This window comes from Phytophthora sojae, assembly GCF_000149755.1.
Source record: "Phytophthora sojae unplaced genomic scaffold PHYSOscaffold_3, whole genome shotgun sequence".
In the NCBI taxonomy this organism is placed as follows: domain Eukaryota; phylum Oomycota; class Peronosporomycetes; order Peronosporales; family Peronosporaceae; genus Phytophthora; species Phytophthora sojae.
In genome coordinates this window covers 6,265,401-6,287,177 of record NW_009258117.1, presented here as the reverse complement: position 1 = coordinate 6,287,177, position 21,777 = coordinate 6,265,401, and the positions used below count along the sequence as shown (strand labels likewise).

General features: G+C 56.8%; 8 protein-coding genes across 8 annotated transcripts; 3 read left to right on the top strand and 5 right to left on the bottom strand.

Moving 5' to 3' along the window:
* The first annotated feature begins 104 nt into the window (after positions 1–104).
* On the top strand, positions 105–870 carry PHYSODRAFT_285581 (hypothetical protein). The gene is made up of 2 exons (XM_009525682.1): positions 105–140; positions 228–870. Exons 1-2 carry the CDS (start codon positions 125–127, stop codon positions 635–637), a joined length of 426 nt encoding a protein of 141 aa, XP_009523977.1. The 5' UTR covers positions 105–124; the 3' UTR covers positions 638–870.
* Positions 871–904: 34 nt separating this feature from the next.
* On the bottom strand, positions 905–3,199 carry PHYSODRAFT_490499 (hypothetical protein; the record flags this gene model as incomplete). The annotated part of the gene is made up of 1 exon (XM_009525681.1): positions 905–3,199. One exon carries the CDS (start codon positions 3,197–3,199, stop codon positions 905–907), a length of 2,295 nt encoding a protein of 764 aa, XP_009523976.1.
* A 1,154-nt stretch (positions 3,200–4,353) lies between these two features.
* On the bottom strand, positions 4,354–4,865 carry PHYSODRAFT_435717 (hypothetical protein; the record flags this gene model as incomplete). Its single annotated transcript, XM_009525680.1, has 2 exons — positions 4,354–4,525; positions 4,603–4,865. Coding segments are annotated over 2 exons (435 nt in total), but the record flags the coding sequence as incomplete, so codon positions are not given.
* Positions 4,866–5,497: 632 nt separating this feature from the next.
* PHYSODRAFT_493652 (hypothetical protein) lies at positions 5,498–7,226 on the bottom strand (the record flags this gene model as incomplete). Its single annotated transcript, XM_009525679.1, has 4 exons — positions 5,498–5,587; positions 5,659–5,820; positions 5,892–7,114; positions 7,178–7,226. 4 exons carry the CDS (start codon positions 7,224–7,226, stop codon positions 5,498–5,500), a joined length of 1,524 nt encoding a protein of 507 aa, XP_009523974.1.
* A 416-nt stretch (positions 7,227–7,642) lies between these two features.
* PHYSODRAFT_285579 (hypothetical protein) lies at positions 7,643–11,347 on the bottom strand. The gene is made up of 2 exons (XM_009525678.1): positions 11,278–11,347; positions 7,643–8,860 (listed from the first exon to the last, which is right to left on the bottom strand). Exons 1-2 carry the CDS (start codon positions 11,297–11,299, stop codon positions 7,860–7,862), a joined length of 1,023 nt encoding a protein of 340 aa, XP_009523973.1. The 5' UTR covers positions 11,300–11,347; the 3' UTR covers positions 7,643–7,859.
* Positions 11,348–13,020: 1,673 nt separating this feature from the next.
* PHYSODRAFT_354375 (hypothetical protein) lies at positions 13,021–14,179 on the top strand. Its single transcript, XM_009525677.1, has one exon. The coding sequence runs from the start codon at positions 13,069–13,071 to the stop codon at positions 14,089–14,091; it is 1,023 nt and encodes a 340-aa protein (XP_009523972.1). The 5' UTR covers positions 13,021–13,068; the 3' UTR covers positions 14,092–14,179.
* A 1,612-nt stretch (positions 14,180–15,791) lies between these two features.
* Positions 15,792–16,574, bottom strand: PHYSODRAFT_492696 (hypothetical protein; the record flags this gene model as incomplete). Its single annotated transcript, XM_009525676.1, has 1 exon — positions 15,792–16,574. A coding segment is annotated over one exon (783 nt), but the record flags the coding sequence as incomplete, so codon positions are not given.
* A 1,719-nt stretch (positions 16,575–18,293) lies between these two features.
* On the top strand, positions 18,294–19,404 carry PHYSODRAFT_557387 (hypothetical protein; the record flags this gene model as incomplete). The annotated part of the gene is made up of 1 exon (XM_009525675.1): positions 18,294–19,404. One exon carries the CDS (start codon positions 18,294–18,296, stop codon positions 19,314–19,316), a length of 1,023 nt encoding a protein of 340 aa, XP_009523970.1. The 3' UTR covers positions 19,317–19,404.
* Between the last annotated feature and the right edge of the window lie 2,373 nt (positions 19,405–21,777).

The following is a 21,777-nucleotide window of genomic DNA, read 5'->3' as shown; positions in this document are numbered from 1 at the left end:
GTCTATCCGGCCAATCGGGCGTGAGCTCCCTTCGAACCGTTGGTTGGCTGGCACTGGCGGCGCAAGTTCATCGGTCTAGCGCTCCCGGCACTTCAGTCGAGATTCTCAAAAGGAAGCAGCAACAATGGCAACTAAGCGTGGTACGTTTTTGCCCCCCCCCCTCTCTTTATCCAGCACACCACAGCGCGCAGACATCTTATCCTTTGTATGGTGTTAAATTCTTAAAGGACGTGGCGGTGCCTCTGGCAACAAGTTCCGTATGACCCTGGGTCTCCCCGTGGGCGCCGTGATGAACTGCGCCGACAACTCGGGCGCCAAGAACCTGTACATCATCGCGGTGTGCGGCATCAAGGGCCGCCTGAACCGTCTGCCCGCCGCCGGTGTGGGCGACATGGTGCTGGCCACCGTGAAGAAGGGTAAGCCGGACCTCCGTAAGAAGGTCATGCCCGCCGTGGTCATCCGTCAGCGCAAGGCCTGGCGCCGCAAGGACGGCGTGTTCCTCTACTTCGAGGACAACGCCGGTGTCATCGTCAACCCCAAGGGTGAGATGAAGGGTTCGGCCATCACGGGCCCCGTGGGCAAGGAGTGCGCCGACCTGTGGCCGCGTATCGCCTCGAACGCCGGCTCCATTGTCTAAGTGCTGCAAGCGCGAGAGATCAAGTCAAGTTAGGTGAAAAAAGGGTCCGAAGCGAGAGGGAGTTTGGGTCGTACCCACGTTTGGGTCTTTTTCAAGGTCTCAAATACAGGGCTGCCGGCAACTTGAGCCCCATTTTGCGGAAAGAAACCACCCAGCCTTTCAACTACTTTATCTTCTTCGGCGGAGAATCGACATCGAAATGACAATTGAATTGTTGTTGTTGCCATTGTATTAGCCTTCTTGTGTTGTTATGTTGCATCCTGTTGCTTACGCTTTCTTCTTTTTGCCTTTTTTGGCAGCTTTGAGAGCAGCTTCCTCCTCCGCTTTACGCCGTTCCTCTTCAGCTTTGGTCTCGTCCTTCACCTCTTTCTTCAGCTGCTTGAGGAGGTTATTCGCTTCTTCCAGCAACGCGGAGGACACTCCGTCAACTGATGCGCCAATGTCCACCGCAGTTGACACCAGTTGACTTCGGTACTCCAGAGCTTGCAACAGCGTGTCGAGCGCAGTGCCGTCTTCGAAGACGAATCCGCCACTGCCAGGTGCCGGTTGAGGCGGTGGTGGACCCCCAACTGGAGCTTCAACCGGCGGTGGGGCTTTGAATGGGACGAGACACGCTTCCAGCCGCACCTCGGCGTTCAAACGGTCCCGAAGGGCCCCCGCAGCAGTCAACAACTTGACGCTCACGCTGCGCACTTGAGCTTCGGCGAGACTCGCTTCGAGGCGGGCGATGTCTTTGCAGTAGCGACGAGACCCCCGCTCGATCTTCTCGCAGAGTGCGTGGCACCCGAAGAGCGTGCACTCGGCCTCGGCGCTCTGGATGATCTGCAGCGCCACGGACAGCATGACCGGGTGAACCTGTTCCCGTGTTGCATGTTGAAGCGAGCGCTTGAGAGGCTCCAGCAGCGAGCGGATGCCGATCGGACGAACAGCCAGCAGAGCCTTCACTTCCTCCTGCAACGCGACGTGAGCCACGAGCTGTCGGTAGGTTTGCCGTGAAATACGCAGCAACTCGACGTCTGCAGCTTTGAGTTGGGCAGCTTCTAACGCCGTGTAGAGCGCCTCTGCGTCGGTCTGGGTAAGCGTGAGCGCGCTCAAGATGACGTCGGCGCTGGGCAGGGGTCTACTGCGCTTTGGCCTCGCTGATCGGGAGGACCGTTGCTCGCCGTCGAAGCTGTCGTCGTTGTGGAGGGGAGTTGAGGCTTCGCTGAGTGGAGACGGCTCGAAGCCACTTTGCAAGACTAGAGCCGAGCCTTCACCGTTTTGGTGAGAATGCGATGGAGAAGCTTCACTTGCTGCGTCTGCCCTCGCTGACGTCGAGTCTCCCGCCTCGATACTCTCAGTGGATGCGGCACCACCCTCGGTTATAAGCTCCAAGTTGCTTGCTTCACCTTCGCCGAATCCTTCCTCTAGACCTTCACCCCCGTCGTTCAAAGTATCCGTGGAGCTGTTCGGCCGGTTGTTGCTGCTGCCGATGCTCGGGTCCAGCACTGCAAGCGTGCGACGGATGAGTTCGAGCTTCGTCTCCAGCACATTGCGCAGGTCTTGCTCGGCCTTCCCCATTTCGGTGGCGCATTCCTGGCAATACCGCATGCTGCGTGCTTGAGTAACCAGTGCTGAGGCGGCGGATGCATCGTGCTCGGCATTGTTGCTCCCTTTCGCTTCAATTGCAGGAGAAGGAGGTTGTGTCGATGGCGTCGAGCACGAGGAGCAAGGTTTTGTGTCACAGAAGACGTTGTGGCAGTGCTGGCAGAGGCTCGGACGACGGATGCGGCTGAACGTCTCCTTGCACCACTCGCAGGAAGTTTGCGCTTGGAATCGCGCAAGTAAACGACGACAACCCGGTTCCGTGGCCAAGTCCAGCGGTCGATTGCCGTATTTGTTGCGCGGCTCCACTGCAGCTGACTGGGCTAGTAACCGCTCGACCACTTCACGATGACCCCCAGAGCAGGCCAAGTGGAGACAGCGATTGCCAGTCGAGTCTGCAGCTTCAAGGTTGTACCCTGCTGCCAGCAGGATCGACACCGTGTCTGCGTGGCCCTTGTAGCACGCCCAGTGCAGCGGAGTGTTGCAAATCGGCTCCTTGGTGAGGCTGCTGGAGCTCAACTGGTACTTCCGACCGGGGGCTGAAGTCTCGTACATGCTGTCGGCGCCGATGTCCAGGAGGTACAGGAGAACGTCGTTGAAGCCGCTGTAGGCCGCTGCAGCTATCAGAGTCCATCCAGATTTCGTTATGAAGCCTGCTGGAGCTCCAGCTCGAACTCGCTGCGTCACGGCGCTTAAATTTCCCTCGCGACAGAGCTCGATGAGCTGCAAACCTGTTTCGATCTCCATCGGACTCGCGAACTGCTGCGTCAAAGGCTCCGGCCGTATGACGATCTTCTCTCGGACGTCATCTTCGTCGTCTCCCAAGTCGTCGTCGTCTTCGTCGTCGTCGCCATTGCGTGGCGCAACGTGGTCGTCGTTCACTGGAGCAGAAGATGCCGGATCGGCAGCCTTGTCGGAGCTGCTATGGACTTCGCTGGGGCTTGTACTGGAGCTCGAGACGTCCCCGGAGGCCGCCATGTTGCACTGGAAGACGCGCCTTAGAAGCTCACGAGCTCAAAAATGAACACGTCGTTTCAAGATCGAGGAGTATAACGGTTGTAGCCTAGCTGGACACAGCATCGAATGTCAGGTGTTCGTCCGTCAAATGAGCTCAATTCCAACCACAAACACACGTCACCACTACATGCACCACCATGAAAACTGCGACGTCCTCCTAGCAGGAGGATCCTACACTCAAGAATCATACGAAGACATTATGGAACTCGCCAGGCGTGGCAGGCGGCCTTACACTTCTCTCGTCGCCTTCCTTACACCTCCAGCCCCAACTGCGGCGCGAATGCAGCCCAGCTCGAACCCTCCTCCGTGAAGCAGCAGCCCATAGGCGAGATTTCTTGCTTCACGTCATCGAGCGTGAGCTTCTCCGACACGAGCTCAGTCGGCTCGAACGGCAACAAGTCCGGCTGCGCGTACGCTGCAGTGGGCACGAGCGAAGAACTTGTCGTGGGTACAGGCGGAGACGTGCATATCCCCCACTCCCTCAGCTCTTGCTGGTGATACACCCGGGCGACCTCGCCCATAGGCGTGCTCACCACCCACCCGGGCGATTCCAGACTGGTCGACGTCTGCAGTCCGTCACTGCCACACACGTCGTACAGCGAGTCGTAGAGCAACTCGTCCAAGCCGAACGGCGGCTGCGCTGGGGAGGTGGGGTCAGCTGGTGGCGGGTTATCGCTGGTCGGGTAGCAGTAGTAAGGATCGCAGTGCCATGAGCTGCAGTTCTTGTCGCTGATACTTCCCATCCCCATCGGGTCCAGCACGTTGTCGATCACAGCCTGAGCTCGAAGCACGCCGTCCTTGTAGGACTGAACGTAGGTATCAAGTCGGTCCGATACCGAGTCCGGCGACAACGATCCGCTCTTTGCCACCGCAGTGGCCGAAGGAGCGTCGAGAAAGCCGAGAGCTACAGCAGATTCGGGAGCCATGAAAGCCAGCTGATCGGCCGCGTTTTCTCCAGCTTCGTCGACTTGAGGAGAAGCCGCAGCAGCAGTTTGATCTGGTAGCTCCGCCGCCGCCTCCTTCTTTCTTGCACGCGCTTTCGCTTTCCGAGATTTCTTCTTGCTCTTCTTCCTTGGGCGCGGCAGCCCATCTGCACGCACACGCCTCGCGGATGCCTGCAGCGAAGAGTACCAGTGGTTCTTCACTGCGTTGTCCGTCCGTCCGGGCAGGTGAGCCGTGATCTTGGCCCACGAGTTGCCGAACTGGGCCTGCAGGCGGACGATGGTGTCGTCTTCGTCCGCGGTCCACGGGGTTTTCTTGATTGCCGGGTTCAACTGGTTGTGCCATCTAATGCATATCATACGACACAACTCTGTGTAAGTTAGGGAACCAGAGCCAGGTTTTAAAAAATAATCAACACTCACCTCTCGCGGCACTGCTTGCCGTTGCGGTTTTCCAAGTAGGAAGCGATCACGGCCCACTTACTGGGTCCGTATTTCGCCACCAGCTCGAGCATTTGCTGATCTTCGACTGCCGTCCAGGGCCGCTTCACGACCGTGTCGAGGCTCTGCAACTTGTTCCAGCGCTTGCTGCACTCTTCAGGCGATCGATCTGCAATACGCTCGGCAATGGCGCTCCATTTCTTGCCGCCAAGCTCGCACACGCCGTCTCGAAGCAAAGCGTCCTTCCAATTCCGAAGCGATATTTGTCAGACGTAGCTATTCACGGCAAGCTCACAGTGTCCTCAACATACCTCATCGGAGGTCCACTTGCTGGTATTGTTTCGCGGGCGATCAGCGGTGACGGCCTTTGCTTTCGACCTGCAAGGGTAGAGCACATCAGTCAATCGCATCAAAACGGATATTTCCTGCAAGACAGACACACATCACTCACTTTCGGGGGCTTTTCTTGCGGTTGTACGGCGAGTGCCGCAGCTCCATCATTGCGCTTTTGGGCGCAAATTGCCTTGTGGGCCGAATTTCTCGAGAAATTCCTGTCAAAGCATTCTTCAACGGCGGTGGGGGACATGGCAACCCAATAACGTCAAGTGAATCTGAGACTTGGCGCTGTCGACATGGCAAAAAAGAAATGCCCAATTGCTGCGTGGGCACACTACAAGAAAAGGTTCTCTCTAATGCTGTATCCTCATTCCTGCTCTTCGACTTCCGATTCTGTTTCAGCTGCTCCTGTCCCAGCATCAAACGGTGGCAAATGTATTGCTGATGCTCACATCCCACAATGTTAAACCTTACTAAAACTTACACACAATGAATAAAGCCACGTGAAATGAAGCTACTTCCAGTGCATGCATGCGATCACTTAGTACCGAATTGAAAGACCTGTCAACAAAGGGTGGCCCGTGACAACGAGTTCGTCTTGCGAGTGGCACGTAATAAACCTGGCTGTGATCTTAAATGGAGAACAATAGCCCACATCAGATATCAACTTGCATCCTCAGCAAATGCATGCACGGAACATACCTGCGTGCATCCCCAAAGCACGAGAGAGCGGAGCTTCTCCGTGCCATCAGCCAAAACGCCCAGCGCGTCCTCGGATATATTCCGGCAAAACGAGATGTCGAGCGTTGCGAGGCTGGTAGCACAATGCTCTTGCAAAGCCATAATCGTTACGTCCGTAGCTTGCTACAAACCACGTACATTAACACAAATAAGAATTTCACTCACAAACGCTTAAGTCACACACACCAGCTTACCGATACGCTGGACATTTGAAGCGTTTCGAGATACGAATTGGCCCCAAACGCGATGTGCTCGAGCGCCACGTCGGTCAAGCCCAGACAGCACCGCATTGATACACGACTGAGGGCATGGCCGTGAGTTCGAACAGGCTCAAAGCACTCATCGGTGATATGGTGCAAGTCCGACACATCGAGCACCTTCAAGCCGCGACAGGCTTCCAAAATTCCCACCACAGCCTTGTTGGTCAGCTGCGAGCAGCGGGCAATAGAGATCTCCTCCAACTCCGGCAGACTTTTGGCCAGCGAGCAGATGAAGTCATCCGAGACCCTCTCCATCTGGTTGAGCTGCAGCTTGCGCAGGTTCTTCATGCTCTTGAGCGACTCCAAGCTGGCATCGTCAATCTGCGGGCACTCAGACAGCGTCAACGAGTGCAGGTTCTGCAGCTCACAAAAGTAGTCGATCGACTTCTTGGTAATCCGCTGGTTGCACGAAATCTCGAACGAGTCCAACGACGGTGCACACCGTCTCACCAGTGCCTCGCACCCTGCATCCGAGAGTCGATAGCAGCCCTGCACTTGCAGCTGCTCCACAGCTTTCAGTGAGTCTCCCAGCTCATCAATGACGCTGTCCGAGACGCAGCGTCCACACAATCCCAGCCTCAGCGTCGTGAGATCCAAGCCATGCGCCGTGCACTCCTTGAGCGCGCGAATCAGTGTGTCCTCGTCGATGTTCGAGCAGTCCGGGATGTCGATCTCCGTCACGCCGGGGAAGATGAACAGCGGCAGCACCTCCGGCTTGAGTCTGCGGAGCTTGACGACGGCGCGGGCCACTTGATGGCGCGCCGTCGCGTCGATGTACTCGAGCGTGGGCAGCTGCTCCACGTGCTCGGCTAGCGTCTGCAGCGCCAGGTCCCTGAGCCTCTTCACCTTGTGGTCGGTCGTCAAGACGGACGCGCGTGCGGGGCGCTTGGGCGTCCACACAATCTTGGGCGTCTCCTGCTCGTCTTGCGTTCCCTGTTGCCGCTGCTTGCGCGCCGCCTGTGCCGCCAGTCGGTTGTCATCTAGCGCTCTGGCCGTGGCGAAGTAGCCAGGCCAGGACTCCTGCTCCTCCTCTGCTGCAGCTGCTGCGGGGGCGGAGGCGCGCTGCCCCGTGGCGAAGTACAGCGCGCGCTCTCTGGACACGACAGCGCGGTCGCGGCCGCTGGGGGCCGCTTGGGCGGGTGCAGGGGCAGCGGCGTCTTCGGCGCTAGCATCCGAGTCGGCAGCGGGGGACGGAGAGCGGCCGGAGTCGTCGCGGCGACGCCGAGAGGAGCGCGGGGACGCGGCGTCCGAGCGCGTCTTACGCTTCATCGTGCGGAATCGAGAGTGAAGATCGTTTCGTTGCTGAGGCGTTGAAGTGCGCGCCACACAACCTACACTCAAGTAAGAAATGGCGCCAAAGGATATGGTACAATGTACCGTTGAAGCTGTAGCCACCTTGGGTGGCTTCGTTTTCACTGGGACTGGGACGAGGTTGCTAGTGGCGTGGTGCATGCCGGCTGGAGAATCAGCCGAAAGGCATGTGGGACGACGTAGAGTCGGGAGACACCTTACTAGCACGAGAGTATCCGCGCCAAGAGCATTTCGAATACATGCGAGAGGCGCAACGTGCGCCTTCTCCTTTCGCGCATGCCATTCCCAGGAGGACGTCCTTCTCGCGGTGTGCAGTGCGCAACGTGAGCACGGCCCAACGGCGTCGAAGTAAAACCAAGATCAGGCCAAAATCTACAGAAAAAATCGATGTGCCTCATTTGACTTTTTATTAGACTCGCCCAAAAGACAGCAACGTGCTACACCTTGCATCCTAAGGACGACGGGTGGGTAAACACTACCCCACGACAGAATTCATAAAATGCACCAACCCGCTTGCTTCATCGCAAGCTCACGAACAACCCGAGCTACAAGACTCGGCTCAATGTCGCTTGGGCTTCAAGGAGCCACGACCTACTTGTCGACAGTGGCCATGTGCAGCACCAGGTCCACGAGGCGGTTCGAGTAGCCCCACTCGTTGTCGTACCACGCCACCAGCTTCACGAACGTGTCGTTCAGCGCAATGCACGCGTCCGCGTCGAACGTGCTTGAGCGCTTGTCGTGCAGGAAGTCGTTCGACACCACCTGGTCCTCCGTGTAGCCGAGGATGCCGGCCAGCTCGCCCTCCGACGCGGCCTTCACGGCGGCCTTGATCGCGTCCATGGACGCGGGCTTCTCCAGACGGCACGTCAGGTCCACCACCGACACGTCGGGCGTCGGCACGCGGAACGCCATGCCCGTCAGCTTGCCGTTCAGCACCGGCAGCACCTTGCCCACGGCCTTGGCGGCGCCCGTCGACGACGGGATGATGTTCTGGCCGCAGCCACGGCCGCCGCGCCAGTCCTTGCCGCCCTTGGCCGGGCCGTCCACCGGCAGCTGCGTCGCCGTCGTGGCGTGCACCGTCGTCATCAGACCCTCCACGATGCCGAACTGGTCGTTGATCACCTTGGCCAGAGGGGCCAGGCAGTTGGTCGTGCACGATGCGTTCGACACCACATGCGCGGAACCGTTGTACTCCTTGTGGTTCACGCCCATCACGTACATGGGCGTGTCATCCTTGGGCGGCGCCGAGATCACCACCTTCTTGCAGCCACCGTCGATGTGGGACTTGGCCTTCTCCGTCGTCGTGAACACGCCCGTCGACTCGCACACGTACGTGGCGCCGGCCTTGCCCCACGGGATCTCCGACGGGTTGCGCGCCGCGAACACGTGGATCACCTCGCCGTTCACCACCAGGTTGCCGTCCTTGGTCTCCACCGAGCCGTCGAACTTGCCGTGCGTCGAGTCGTACTTGAACAGGTACGCCATGTACTCGAGGTCCATGAACGGGTCGTTGATGGCCACCACCTTGGTCTTGGGGTTCTCGATGGCGGCGCGGCACACGAGGCGGCCGATGCGGCCGAAGCCGTTGATACCGATCTTGACTTCACTCATGGTGTGTTGGGGGTTAGTTGTGCTGCGGGGCTGCTGTGCTCGGAAGCCGGCGAATTGGATAGTGAAGGGCGAAGAGGGGAGACCCTTTGATAGCGGCTGATGTTGAAGCTACTGTCCCTATATCGTTTGATTCCCTTGTATTAGTGATAAGTCGAGTTTGGCAGGGTATCCATGGGCTTGCTGCTCAACGCAAGATGGCACTTAAAGCTGCACGGTTCATCACTTCAGGCGCGATAATGTGCTGGAGAGATGGTAGAACACAGCCCCTGTGCTGCGGTGTGGAATGATGCTGCCTACAAGAACCACAGACAGGAGCATCGAGGTGCCACCACGGATGCCATCTTTTGAGTGTTTATATCCTCGGCTGAAAGATCCTAGCGGCTTTTGGGGCGCCTGATAATCGTTGACGTAAAAAGTCGGGGGCATAGATCCGCGCCGCGTAAAAAGTAGAGTGGAACGATGGGTCCGCATAGATACTGCATTACCTCGACCGAGAGTTTGGAGCGGCGAGCCCGCCACTCCCAGCTCGAGATGGCACTCTCGGTGTGCAACAAGTTTTCGCTTGTGGTGATCGGTCACACCAATGCTTGGTGGAGGGCGCTGCGTCGACTCCCGCCCGTCGTCAAGAGGGAGGAAACAAAGGGGTGGAACTCGTAAAAACTTCTGGCCAATCAGAGCTGTGCGTAAAAAGTCGCGCGTCACCAAGCACCAAAAATGTCATCAAACCTTTTGCAGAGAAATGCAGGACTTGGCGCTCGACACTACTGTACAGCACTGTACCCGTACATCCAGCTTGCTCTGACCTCGGGGCAATTAAGCTTCCGTTGTTAAATCTGGCGGTGAAGCGCAGGCGTGCTCTTCGCTTGCCATGCGCATTAAGGTTAGGAGCAATCCGTCCCCGAGGCGGAGACGTGGTCTCTCAACGATCCAAGACGAGCTCTGCTTTGCCTCCGTTTTCGGGTCTCAAACGTACTGTTCTTCAAAGTACGTGTATTGCGCTTTGCACACGCCTCACAAATGTATGAGCAGCTACAGTTGTGCTGCTAACAACGGCACACACGAATTGAAACTGAAGTACAAGTATTTCGAGACCTTCCAAACAAACCTCACGCCACGATACATGTTGTAAGCTCAGCCCAAGCGGTGACTGTTGTACAGTACTGCAAGGGTAGGTCAGTACAATGTCTACGGCAATGCAAACCTACATCTTCTATGCAATGACTTCCTTTCGTAGCAGCTTGCAACACTACTAACCACACAAACGCTATACTTACAAGAAAGACACCAAAGCAAGCAAATGACCCGAAAAACAATGCCAAAGCCCGATTTCATTGAATCGACGAAACCAAACAGCTACGAGAGAAACCGAATACGGTCGGCCAAAAACAATCTAACACTTAGTTGTCGATGGTGGCCATGTGCAGCACCAGGTCCACGAGGCGGTTCGAGTAGCCCCACTCGTTGTCGTACCACGCCACCAGCTTCACGAACGTGTCGTTCAGCGCAATGCACGCGTCCGCGTCGAACGTGCTCGAGTGCTTGTCGTGCAGGAAGTCGTTCGACACCACCTGGTCCTCCGTGTAGCCGAGGATGCCGGCCAGCTCGCCCTCCGACGCGGCCTTCACGGCGGCCTTGATCGCGTCCATGGACGCGGGCTTCTCCAGACGGCACGTCAGGTCCACCACCGACACGTCGGGCGTCGGCACGCGGAACGCCATGCCCGTCAGCTTGCCGTTCAGCACCGGCAGCACCTTGCCCACGGCCTTGGCGGCGCCCGTCGACGACGGGATGATGTTCTGGCCGCAGCCACGGCCGCCGCGCCAGTCCTTGCCGCCCTTGGCCGGGCCGTCCACCGGCAGCTGCGTCGCCGTCGTGGCGTGCACCGTCGTCATCAGACCCTCCACGATGCCGAACTGGTCGTTGATCACCTTGGCCAGAGGGGCCAGGCAGTTGGTCGTGCACGATGCGTTCGACACCACATGCGCGGAACCGTTGTACTCCTTGTGGTTCACGCCCATCACGTACATGGGCGTGTCATCCTTGGGCGGCGCCGAGATCACCACCTTCTTGCAGCCACCGTCGATGTGGGACTTGGCCTTCTCCGTCGTCGTGAACACGCCCGTCGACTCGCACACGTACGTGGCGCCGGCCTTGCCCCACGGGATCTCCGACGGGTTGCGCGCCGCGAACACGTGGATCACCTCGCCGTTCACCACCAGGTTGCCGTCCTTGGTCTCCACCGAGCCGTCGAACTTGCCGTGCGTCGAGTCGTACTTGAACAGGTACGCCATGTACTCGAGGTCCATGAACGGGTCGTTGATGGCCACCACCTTGGTCTTGGGGTTCTCGATGGCGGCGCGGCACACGAGGCGGCCGATGCGGCCGAAGCCGTTGATACCGATGGCGACTTGCTCAGGCATGGTTGCAGTAGTAGGGGGGAGGGGTCTTGGATGCGTTGCTCGGAAGCGTGCAAAATGAAGAATGAGCTCCGAGCATCTGAGGTCTCCTTCGAAGAGGTCGAGCTGGCGTGGATACCTTGCTTCATCAGATCGCGCTTTCGGCCTGTCACTGCCAGCCGATGGCGCGCTTCTGTGCGCCATTGCGCGTTTTCGAGTGCACAAGTCCCGGCTGGCGTTCCCTTTGACAAACGTTGGCCTGGTGCTTCCCAGCAATGGCTCGCATCCAAGCTGGCCGTTGGCATTCGAGGCAAAAACCTGCAGCTTGGCGCTCTGCTTGGCAGAGAAATGGGGGGCGCTCGACTTCACTGGCAGCGAGGAACCTTGCCTAATGCGCGACCTTGGCATGGCTGCGTTTAACTCGGCTGAGCAAGTATTTCTCCAGTCACCTTTGGGATTAACATGCGATTTGGCGTTGCCCTGGCTGTGGAAGGAAGATTCGAGAGCTTCCAGCTCGAAGTGATCGACGCCACCGCTCCAGCATTGCTAGGCAGCGAAGCGGTTCGAGCGTGCTAGGAAGTAGAGATCTACTTACACCATGCAGTTCACAGCAAGAACACAGATTCGTCCGCATAAGACGGTTGCAGTCTACTGTAGCCTAGAGGAACTAAACACTCCTCGTTTCAACTAGCTAGCGCAACTACCTCCAACTGCTCCGGGAAAGAATTCGCAACGTGGTCGCAACCAAAGGTGCGGCACCGTCGTTCGTGCACTAGTTGCGCTAACCCCAACGCCACCACCACCCAGATTTTAACTAAGTCCTTGTTGCCATTCGCATATGCCTCTGTCGTGGCGCCGCATGTACGTCAAATTCATTAGCGCGGTGCACGGCCCCGGCGAAAGCTGATCTGTACACCACCACGAACAACAACAACAACAATAGCGGCAACAGACCACAGCCTCGTGGCCAAAACTCACCGCCTGCAAGACGCTTGGCCGCGCATCATGAAGCACTCTCTATCCACTTGACGGCCGAGTATCGCCACCTCCCGAGTCGACTGAACAAACGTTGCTCCGTCGCGAGGAGATCAAACGCGTCTTCGCCGCATCCTCCCAGCCACCAGAAGACTTGCAGCCTGAGCCAGTGTTCCACGCGCAAAGCTTACCATGCTACATACTTGATCGCGTGCAATGCTTGACACCTGCGTTCCAACTGACAAGAAATAGATTGCATAGCATCTCGCCAGCCGTGCAGCTGCAGGGGTGGCCGCCATCGCACACACAAGGACCAAGGCTGGCCAGCTCGGCGCTCGAGTGCCAAGTACGTTGAAGACTCATGCTGAACGGCATAGGGCCGAATCTTCGTCCTCTTTATGGCGCTCGACATGAGTCTTCAACGTGCGTGGCGGCGGGCGCGTTTTTCTGTAAAATCGCATTGATTTGATGATTTTCTGCTTGGGTCGCGATCTTTCGGAGTTTTTACGAGCTCAAAGACTTTTTACGGCGCCACCCGATTGGCTGGCGGCCCGATCTAAGTTTTTACGCCACGTATCGGTGTCACATACGGGCCGAAATGTTCAACAGCGGCACCCCGACGGCGGGAGCTATGAGCAATCCACCCGCAGCTACGCGACAAAGATACCGGAGCAGGGCAACGAGGGCACCGGTGTCGTCACGACCAGGACACCGGCCAACGCATTGCCGAGGCCCGGCCAGCATGAGAGGAGCTCATTCTTCATTTTGCACGCTTCCGAGCAACGCATCCAAGACCCCTCCCCCCTACTACTGCAACCATGCCTGAGCAAGTCGCCATCGGTATCAACGGCTTCGGCCGCATCGGCCGCCTCGTGTGCCGCGCCGCCATCGAGAACCCCAAGACCAAGGTGGTGGCCATCAACGACCCGTTCATGGACCTCGAGTACATGGCGTACCTGTTCAAGTACGACTCGACGCACGGCAAGTTCGACGGCTCGGTGGAGACCAAGGACGGCAACCTGGTGGTGAACGGCGAGGTGATCCACGTGTTCGCGGCGCGCAACCCGTCGGAGATCCCGTGGGGCAAGGCCGGCGCCACGTACGTGTGCGAGTCGACGGGCGTGTTCACGACGACGGAGAAGGCCAAGGCCCACATCGACGGTGGCTGCAAGAAGGTGGTGATCTCGGCGCCGCCCAAGGATGACACGCCCATGTACGTGATGGGCGTGAACCACAAGGAGTACGACGGCTCGGCGCCCGTGGTGTCGAACGCGTCGTGCACGACCAACTGCCTGGCACCGCTGGCCAAGGTGATCAACGACCAGTTCGGCATCGTGGAGGGTCTGATGACGACGGTGCATGCCACGACGGCGACGCAGCTGCCGGTGGACGGCCCGGCCAAGGGCGGCAAGGACTGGCGCGGCGGCCGTGGCTGCGGCCAGAACATCATCCCGTCGTCGACGGGCGCCGCCAAGGCCGTGGGCAAGGTGCTGCCGGTGCTGAACGGCAAGCTGACGGGCATGGCGTTCCGCGTGCCGACGCCCGACGTGTCGGTGGTGGACCTGACGTGCCGTCTGGAGAAGCCCGCGTCCATGGACGCGATCAAGGCCGCCGTGAAGGCCGCGTCGGAGGGCGAGCTGGCCGGCATCCTCGGCTACACGGAGGACCAGGTGGTGTCGAACGACTTCCTGCACGACAAGCACTCGAGCACGTTCGACGCGGACGCGTGCATTGCGCTGAACGACACGTTCGTGAAGCTGGTGGCGTGGTACGACAACGAGTGGGGCTACTCGAACCGCCTCGTGGACCTGGTGCTGCACATGGCCACCATCGACAACTAAGTGTTAGATTGTTTTTGGCCGACCGTATTCGGTTTCTCTCGTAGCTGTTTGGTTTCGTCGATTCAATGAAATCGGGCTTTGGCATTGTACATTGGGTTCAGCATGTTTTGGTGCCCTTCTTGGCAGAGTTGGTGCGGTTAGTTGTGTCGCAACTTGCTAGAGAAGGTAGTCTATTGAACCTTAGTTAATAGCTTCCTGGTAAGTTTTAAGTCTTGTGATTAGCGCGGGCACTTTCTGTTTGACCCATGCCGCTGGCGGTGGTAGGGTATCCTTCGGGTCAACAGTGAGGCCAATGTCGGCAAAACAGTCGAGGCTGAACTGGAAACGTAACCCTTGTGTCTTCGTTGGAAGACTCCTGCAAACCTCACGCCGCAAGCTCAGCCCAACTGTACTGTACTGCAACGTTCGCTCAGTAAAATGTTTACGACAATGCAAACTCAACTCTTCTGTCGGCTGACATATTCCTCTCGTAAGCAGCTTGCAAGTTGTTTCCGCGATTGCGCGACGGCAGCGGAGATGTGTGTGCCGTTGGTATTTGCAGCATAAGTGTAGCCGCCCAAACATTTGGCCATTGTGAGGACTGTGCAAAGTGCAATACTTCTCCGAAGTACAGTATGCTTGAGGTCTGAAAACCGATGTAAGGCAAAACTCTCCTTGGATCATCGATTGGCCACATCCCCATCTCGAGGACGGGTTGAGCGAAGAGCAGCTCACCTGCGCTGGCATTGTAGTGAGAGTACGACGTAGTGTTTTCGTTGGGAATACGGAATATGGCGCTGCCCTCATTGCTCATGTATTTTGCGTGCTGAGTGGTGCTTACAACGAATGCACACTGTCGCACTTCGAAGAATCGCGAACTTCGACTTACTGTATTTCACATTTACTGTTACCGGTAGTAGTGGAATAGCATTGCTTCAGAGCTGTTACTAAGTGATTTAGCCAAGAATGTCAGCAATATTCATTGTTCGTGGAATCGAACGCGAATCACCGCGATAGTTCTCGCAAACTTGGGATAATTGTGCTGGTGAGGCGACTGAGGATGCGTAGAAGTCCACCCCGTCGTCGACCAAGAACGCATTCGAAAGCACGAATGCAAGCTCATGTCGCTCCGGGACAATCTCAGCCATGGCTGCAGCGAATTCCATCTTCTCATTGATACTGGAAACGTGGCCAGTTCTCTTCTCAATCGAAAACAAAATGTGAGATGGCACCTCGATCACTTTTCCCACAAAAGCGTCTAGCAGCGCTGCACTGGAAGCCAGGTGAGGGAAAACAGACTCGACGGTGTCGAAGGTGATGCGAAGTACGTATCGTGCCGCCGATTCAACGCGACACAAGTTGCTCCTATCGTCGAAAGAAGTAGTTTTCTCTTCCCCCTCTCGGCGAAACTGTAGCACCTCAAAGCATTCATTCAGAACACGCCAACGCTCTTTTACTCGATTGGTTTCGCTCGCTGCGTCAGCCTGCTTCTTCGAGGCGAACCGGTGCTGCAGGAAGTTTCGCTGCAACAATTCTGACGATGTATCCTTGTGGTGGCCAGAGGCAAAGGCGGCGAAATATTCGTCCACGATCCTGTGACAGAACTCGTCATGGCTGGATACGCCCGAGTGTACACTTTGCCGGTTTTCCTTGTCCGATCTTTCCTGACTTGGAGCAGGTGCTTTCTTTTCCTCCTCCAGCTCGTCGGGGTCGTCAATGACACCGAGCATGGCATTGTGCGTGATAAGTGCTCGTCCAAGGAGGATGTTCACAATGTGCGGGTTCTTCACGACTTTGGTAAACGCCCCCACAAAGTCCATCTCCACGTCGTATCTGTAGCATTTGCCTTCGGTGTTAAAGTGGAAAGTTGAGCGGCCTTCCGCTTCGACCTCCTGGCCGACAAGCTCTGCCACCAGCCACTCGTTGCCGAGAATGTGCGGGAACACCATCTCGATCGTGCGGCGCGTGACCTGGAACTGGAACCAGGCCTTGTCCGAGATCACCACCGAGTCTTCGGCTACGACGACGATGTCCACTATCCCCCTGAGGCAGATGAAGCGCAGGAACGTCGAGTAGTTGGCCATCTGCGCCATGATGGCGTCGGGCCCGCACAGGCCGTAGCCCAGATCCACCTCCTCGGCCATGACGCGGCGCATTAACGCGCGCTGGTCGCGGTCGTCCGCTACCTCGCGCGGTAGAACGCCCTTGCGGAACACGTGCAGGTACTCGTGCACCAGCCTGCACAGGGACCCCTCGGGCGAGTGGCACTGCACCAGCGCCTTGGTGTGCAGGATGTCGCGCAGGGCCGAGAGGTTGCGCACAGTCTGCTGCAGATTCTGCACGTCCAGCGAGAGGTTGAAGGCGACCGAGCGCTCGTTGGGCACCGAGCGGTAGGGCCCCCACCCGCGCCTGGACTTGCGCGGGGTGCCGTCCTTCTTGAGCTTGCGGCGGGGCCTCCAGCGGCCAGCGTAACTCGCCGCGCCTCGAGGGTCTTCGTCGGCCATGGGATGTTAGCGGGTTGTGCTGCAGATCTGAGAGTGATCCACGGTTTCCAAAATCGAAAAGCAAAAGGGGCCAAAAAGCCAAAAATATTCCTCAGTCGAGCGCCGTCAAAATTGCCCCATATCCCCATAGGATAGTGGATGCAATGAAGCGAAGCTGCAGACAGCTCATGCCGATTAGAGGGGTTTAAGTGATCTGGCATGTGTGCGAGTTGGCTGTGCGGCCCACTGCAGTGTTGCTGGCGTTCCGGCTAACGAACGGGCCAGCGCCGATGGACCGCCACCCACGTCGCCGGGAAGTTTCGTTCTTGTGGGCGTGCAGGCATTGTTCGCTGGAATGCTCGTCGCAGGGCCCGCCTCCGCAAATACCGCGCGGGTTTGCTACGGCTACGCTCCTCACTACCGCCTTCTAATATGGTGGACCTACCCCTAAGGCTGTGTGTGTTTTCAGACTTTTTGTGTGCTTCTACTATTTACTCTCGGATATCCCGTCTCACCGATGTCCTATAGGGCATTCAGACAAGTCGTTTACAGTTTACCGACATGCTTGGTTTCGGGCGGCGGAACGGAAAAAGGTGCTCTACTGCGCGGGTTGAGGACGACGGAAACGGCGAGTGGTATTCCAGCGGTGCCGATAGCTAGCACAAAGCTCCAACCAGAGAATTGGCTTGGCAGCCAAAAATGCAACCCCGGGGCATCCGATGCAGCAGCGTCGGAAAAGATCGTAACTTACCTCGCTGTCGGAACACGGGCAGTAAGCAACAAAGGAGATGCGAGGCACTCCGCTTCTACCTATGGGTAAGTCTGGGGTTGAGGTCGGCTTCGCGCAGTGTTACCCCCATGTTGCAGCATTGCAGCGCTGTTGTTGCATGCAAAACTCACTCATGGCTTGCTCGGGCTCAGGCCAGCAATCCGAGCACACCACACACGTCAGTCACAGCATTGCAAGCGGAGCCCAAGGGGCCTTTCTTTTTGTCGATCTCGGCTCAGATCAACCAACGAGCCGAGCGACTTTTTGTGCCGGCTCGTAAATACAGTAAACAACTTCACTCAATTATAATACGTATCGACTGGGCATCTTGCGCTAATTTTGTCGTCGTTTTTGCCTCTCGGATGAGGTCGGACCTCCAATGTTGAGAGAGCGGGGGTCAAGTAAAAACATGGGCTTCACGCAGCAGCGGCAAACGAGATGCAATGCACTTCGTTTATGGGTGTGAATGAATCTTGGTTGACGTGCCCCGTGTCGTTTGTTGGCTTCACGCGATGTTTGTCCGAAGTCCCCGACTTAGCCGACTTCTTCTCAGTATTACTCTAGCTCCCCTCCCCGTAGTTGCATCCGTTGCATGAGGGCATTCGAGCACCGCCTTGGCCGCTTGCTCGCGCTCACGACCGAAGTCATGCAACGAACGGACCAGCAATCGATTCGAGCACAACGTGTGTGCAGGCCTCGACAAACGTCGCAGCTTTGCACGCCGGCGCATAATCGGAGCCTAGTGATCAATCCGGCTTATATTTCTGTCGGGTACGGCTCGGCTCTACCCTCCGACCAAGCAGACTGTCACAGACTGATGCGTGTCAAAGTATCCGCGCATCCATGGCCCCGTTCAGACTGACGTAGCCACCTTGGCCGGCCGGCCGGCAGCTCGACGGCAAAGTTCATTCTTTCATTTGCACGCTTCCGAGCACCGCATCCACACCAACCCAACTCAACTACTTCCAACCATGCCTGAGCAAGTCGCCATCGGCATCAACGGCTTCGGCCGCATCGGCCGCCTCGTGTGCCGCGCCGCCATCGAGAACCCCAAGACCAAGGTGGTGGCCATCAACGACCCGTTCATGGACCTCGAGTACATGGCGTACCTGTTCAAGTACGACTCGACGCACGGCAAGTTCGACGGCTCGGTGGAGACCAAGGACGGCAACCTGGTGGTGAACGGCGAGGTGATCCACGTGTTCGCGGCGCGCAACCCGTCGGAGATCCCGTGGGGCAAGGCCGGCGCCACGTACGTGTGCGAGTCGACGGGCGTGTTCACGACGACGGAGAAGGCCAAGGCCCACATCGACGGTGGCTGCAAGAAGGTGGTGATCTCGGCGCCGCCCAAGGACGCCACGCCCATGTACGTGATGGGCGTGAACCACAAGGAGTACGACGGCTCGGCGCCCGTGGTGTCGAACGCGTCGTGCACGACCAACTGCCTGGCACCGCTGGCCAAGGTGATCAACGACCAGTTCGGCATCGTGGAGGGTCTGATGACGACGGTGCATGCCACGACGGCGACGCAGCTGCCGGTGGACGGCCCGGCCAAGGGCGGCAAGGACTGGCGCGGCGGCCGTGGCTGCGGCCAGAACATCATCCCGTCGTCGACGGGCGCCGCCAAGGCCGTGGGCAAGGTGCTGCCGGTGCTGAACGGCAAGCTGACGGGCATGGCGTTCCGCGTGCCGACGCCCGACGTGTCGGTGGTGGACCTGACGTGCCGTCTGGAGAAGCCCGCGTCCATGGACGCGATCAAGGCCGCCGTGAAGGCCGCGTCGGAGGGCGAGCTGGCCGGCATCCTCGGCTACACGGAGGACCAGGTGGTGTCGAACGACTTCCTGCACGACAAGCACTCGAGCACGTTCGACGCGGACGCGTGCATTGCGCTGAACGACACGTTCGTGAAGCTGGTGGCGTGGTACGACAACGAGTGGGGCTACTCGAACCGCCTCGTGGACCTGGTGCTGCACATGGCCACCATCGACAACTAAGTGTTAGATTGTTTTTGGTCGACCGTATTCGGTTTCTCTCGTAGCTGTTTGGTTTCGTCGATTCAATGAAATCGGGCTTTGGCATTGTACGTGCATCGGATTCATTTGCTTGGTGTCCTTCTTCATAGTACAGTATGTGAGGCGTATGATAGTTAACAGTGTTGTAAGCTGCAAAGGAAGGAAGAGATGAAATGAGTTTGCAGTGCCGTAGACATTTTACCGACCGGAAGTAATCGCTTTCCTGTTAGTGGGCGGAGATAGCTCATCCATAGCAACAACGATCTCAAGTTGCCGCGGCACAAACCCCATTACTACAGGAGTAATTGATATCGCTGGCCCATGTCTAGATTATCGACCCTTGGCTGTAGACTGTGTTCCTCTTCGCGTCATACGATCTCGAAGCTCTCTGACTAAGTCTACGCCACGGGCTTAATACTGGTCCAAATAGCACCCCCGTGCGGACCAGGGGTCGAAAAAAATAATAGCAAAACAATTATTATGGTATTGTTCCACTACAATTATTTATTATTGGAAGTTTATGAAACCAATACAATATGATATTGCCTCAATAATAGCAATAAAATATCAAATACTATGAATTCTGGTTGGGCATTCATAAATGATGAAAATGCTATAATAAACTATTATAATCTCTATTTTTCGAATCGGCACAGCCTTGGGTTGCGTGGCCTTTGTGAAGCAAGCGGTGTATAATCAATAGCGCTTTGCCGGACAGCAACACTTCCCAAAACCGTCCTGGAAAGAGTACAGGGCTATTGTAATCGTCATCAGCCTCCACCTGTATTTTCTCACTGTATAGGTTGGCCTGACACCTCAGTAATAGTTCGATATCAGCGATGGGACGTTTGCGTAAAGTTCGCGTGAAGTTTGCGGCCTTCCTGTCACATTTTGGCAATGCTCATGTCACGAATGGTACAATATACTTAGAGCATCAACGGTAGAGCAAATCGCAAAAGTGATAAGGCAAAGTGGGCCGATTAGCAACATAAACAAGACGAACACGCTTGAATTTTTTTGCAAAAGTTCAGCTTCCCCAACGGTATTGCAAAATTGCGCAGTGAAAGCGGGTAGCCCTTCCTCCGCAATGGCCGATAAAGGGTAGCGTAGCTTAAGTTATCCGCGGCAAAGGCACCACAATAGGCAACTATAGCGTACTTCAGGTCGATAACGGCCCGCCGTTGTTTGCAGCATGCATTTGGGACAACAAGTCATTTGCCCTACATACTGTAGCAATTGCAGGTAAGCCCAGGAGCTTCTATTCATCCGGTATACCTATGAAACTAGTAGTATATGTATTGTGAGAGTGTTGTGTACCTCTTTCGGACGGGTGCACGCGCTGAAGGCGTCCATAAAGGCGTATTCTCGCCTTGTACTTTGCGTGCAATAGCTGGCAGGTCGTAGTGAATAGCAGGCCGATAATCACTACGCCATCCGGGAATTGCACTATCGATTTCAACGTGTTACTTCAGCACTACTTCTGAACCCCTATCACTTCCCCGTTGGGGATGATTTTTTTGCAATTTTGCAAATATCGTGCAATTCCTTGAGTTTTGCACTACCGTTGGAGATGCTCTTAAATTGTACCAATTATTATTATTGGTTACCCTCATATTGCTGTTATTACTACTGCAGCTTTGGCCTCGCAATAAAATTTCATACTGGATTGTCCGACCCCCGGTGCGGACCACCGTAGACCTCACTCAGTTGAATGCCGTTCTCCACTGCGACGACGCAACTTGCCGCCAGCGCTGTCGTCGTCAGGACTTGGGAAATGGTCTTCATCGTTGCGGCTTGAGAGTGTGGGTGGGGTGGGTATGTGGTAGAATGCAAAATGGAGAATGAACTGAAGTTCCTTGTCCTCAGCGCAGTGCTACGCAGAACGGAGACAGCGGCCTTATCAAGGTTGCACTCATGCATATCCCGTTGGCAAGGATGCTGCTGCAATTAAACCTAGATAGGATCGGCTTATTGTTCTTTATTTGATCAATATTGTACAGTACTGCCGAGTAAGAATTGCTTACATTACCAGAATAACTAGTTAGGGCCTGGTCGGGGAATGATCGTCTCAGTCTCGCTCGTCTCCGGTAAGCCTACCCCTAAGGTGAACCGAGCCGATGTGGTCGGTTGGCTGGAGACCGTCTTAGTTTTGGTGTGTCAAGCTGCTCGACTCAGCACCACCACACTCGAGAACTCGCAGCCATGGAAGGCACCCTTACTGCTCCACCTGTGGGCGGCGCTGAAGCTGAAGACGCTGCTGAGAGAAGCGTAAGCGGCACGGACCCCAACGGGAGCGGCGTCGAGAGAGCACCCCCTCATGGTGGAGGCCGTGGTGGTCACGGGGCAGGTCGCGGTGGTCGTGGAGGACGAGGAGTTTCGACCAGGCCAGCTGCATCATGGAGCGATGATGATGTGAACGAGTTCTTTCGCCTCCGTTACACAG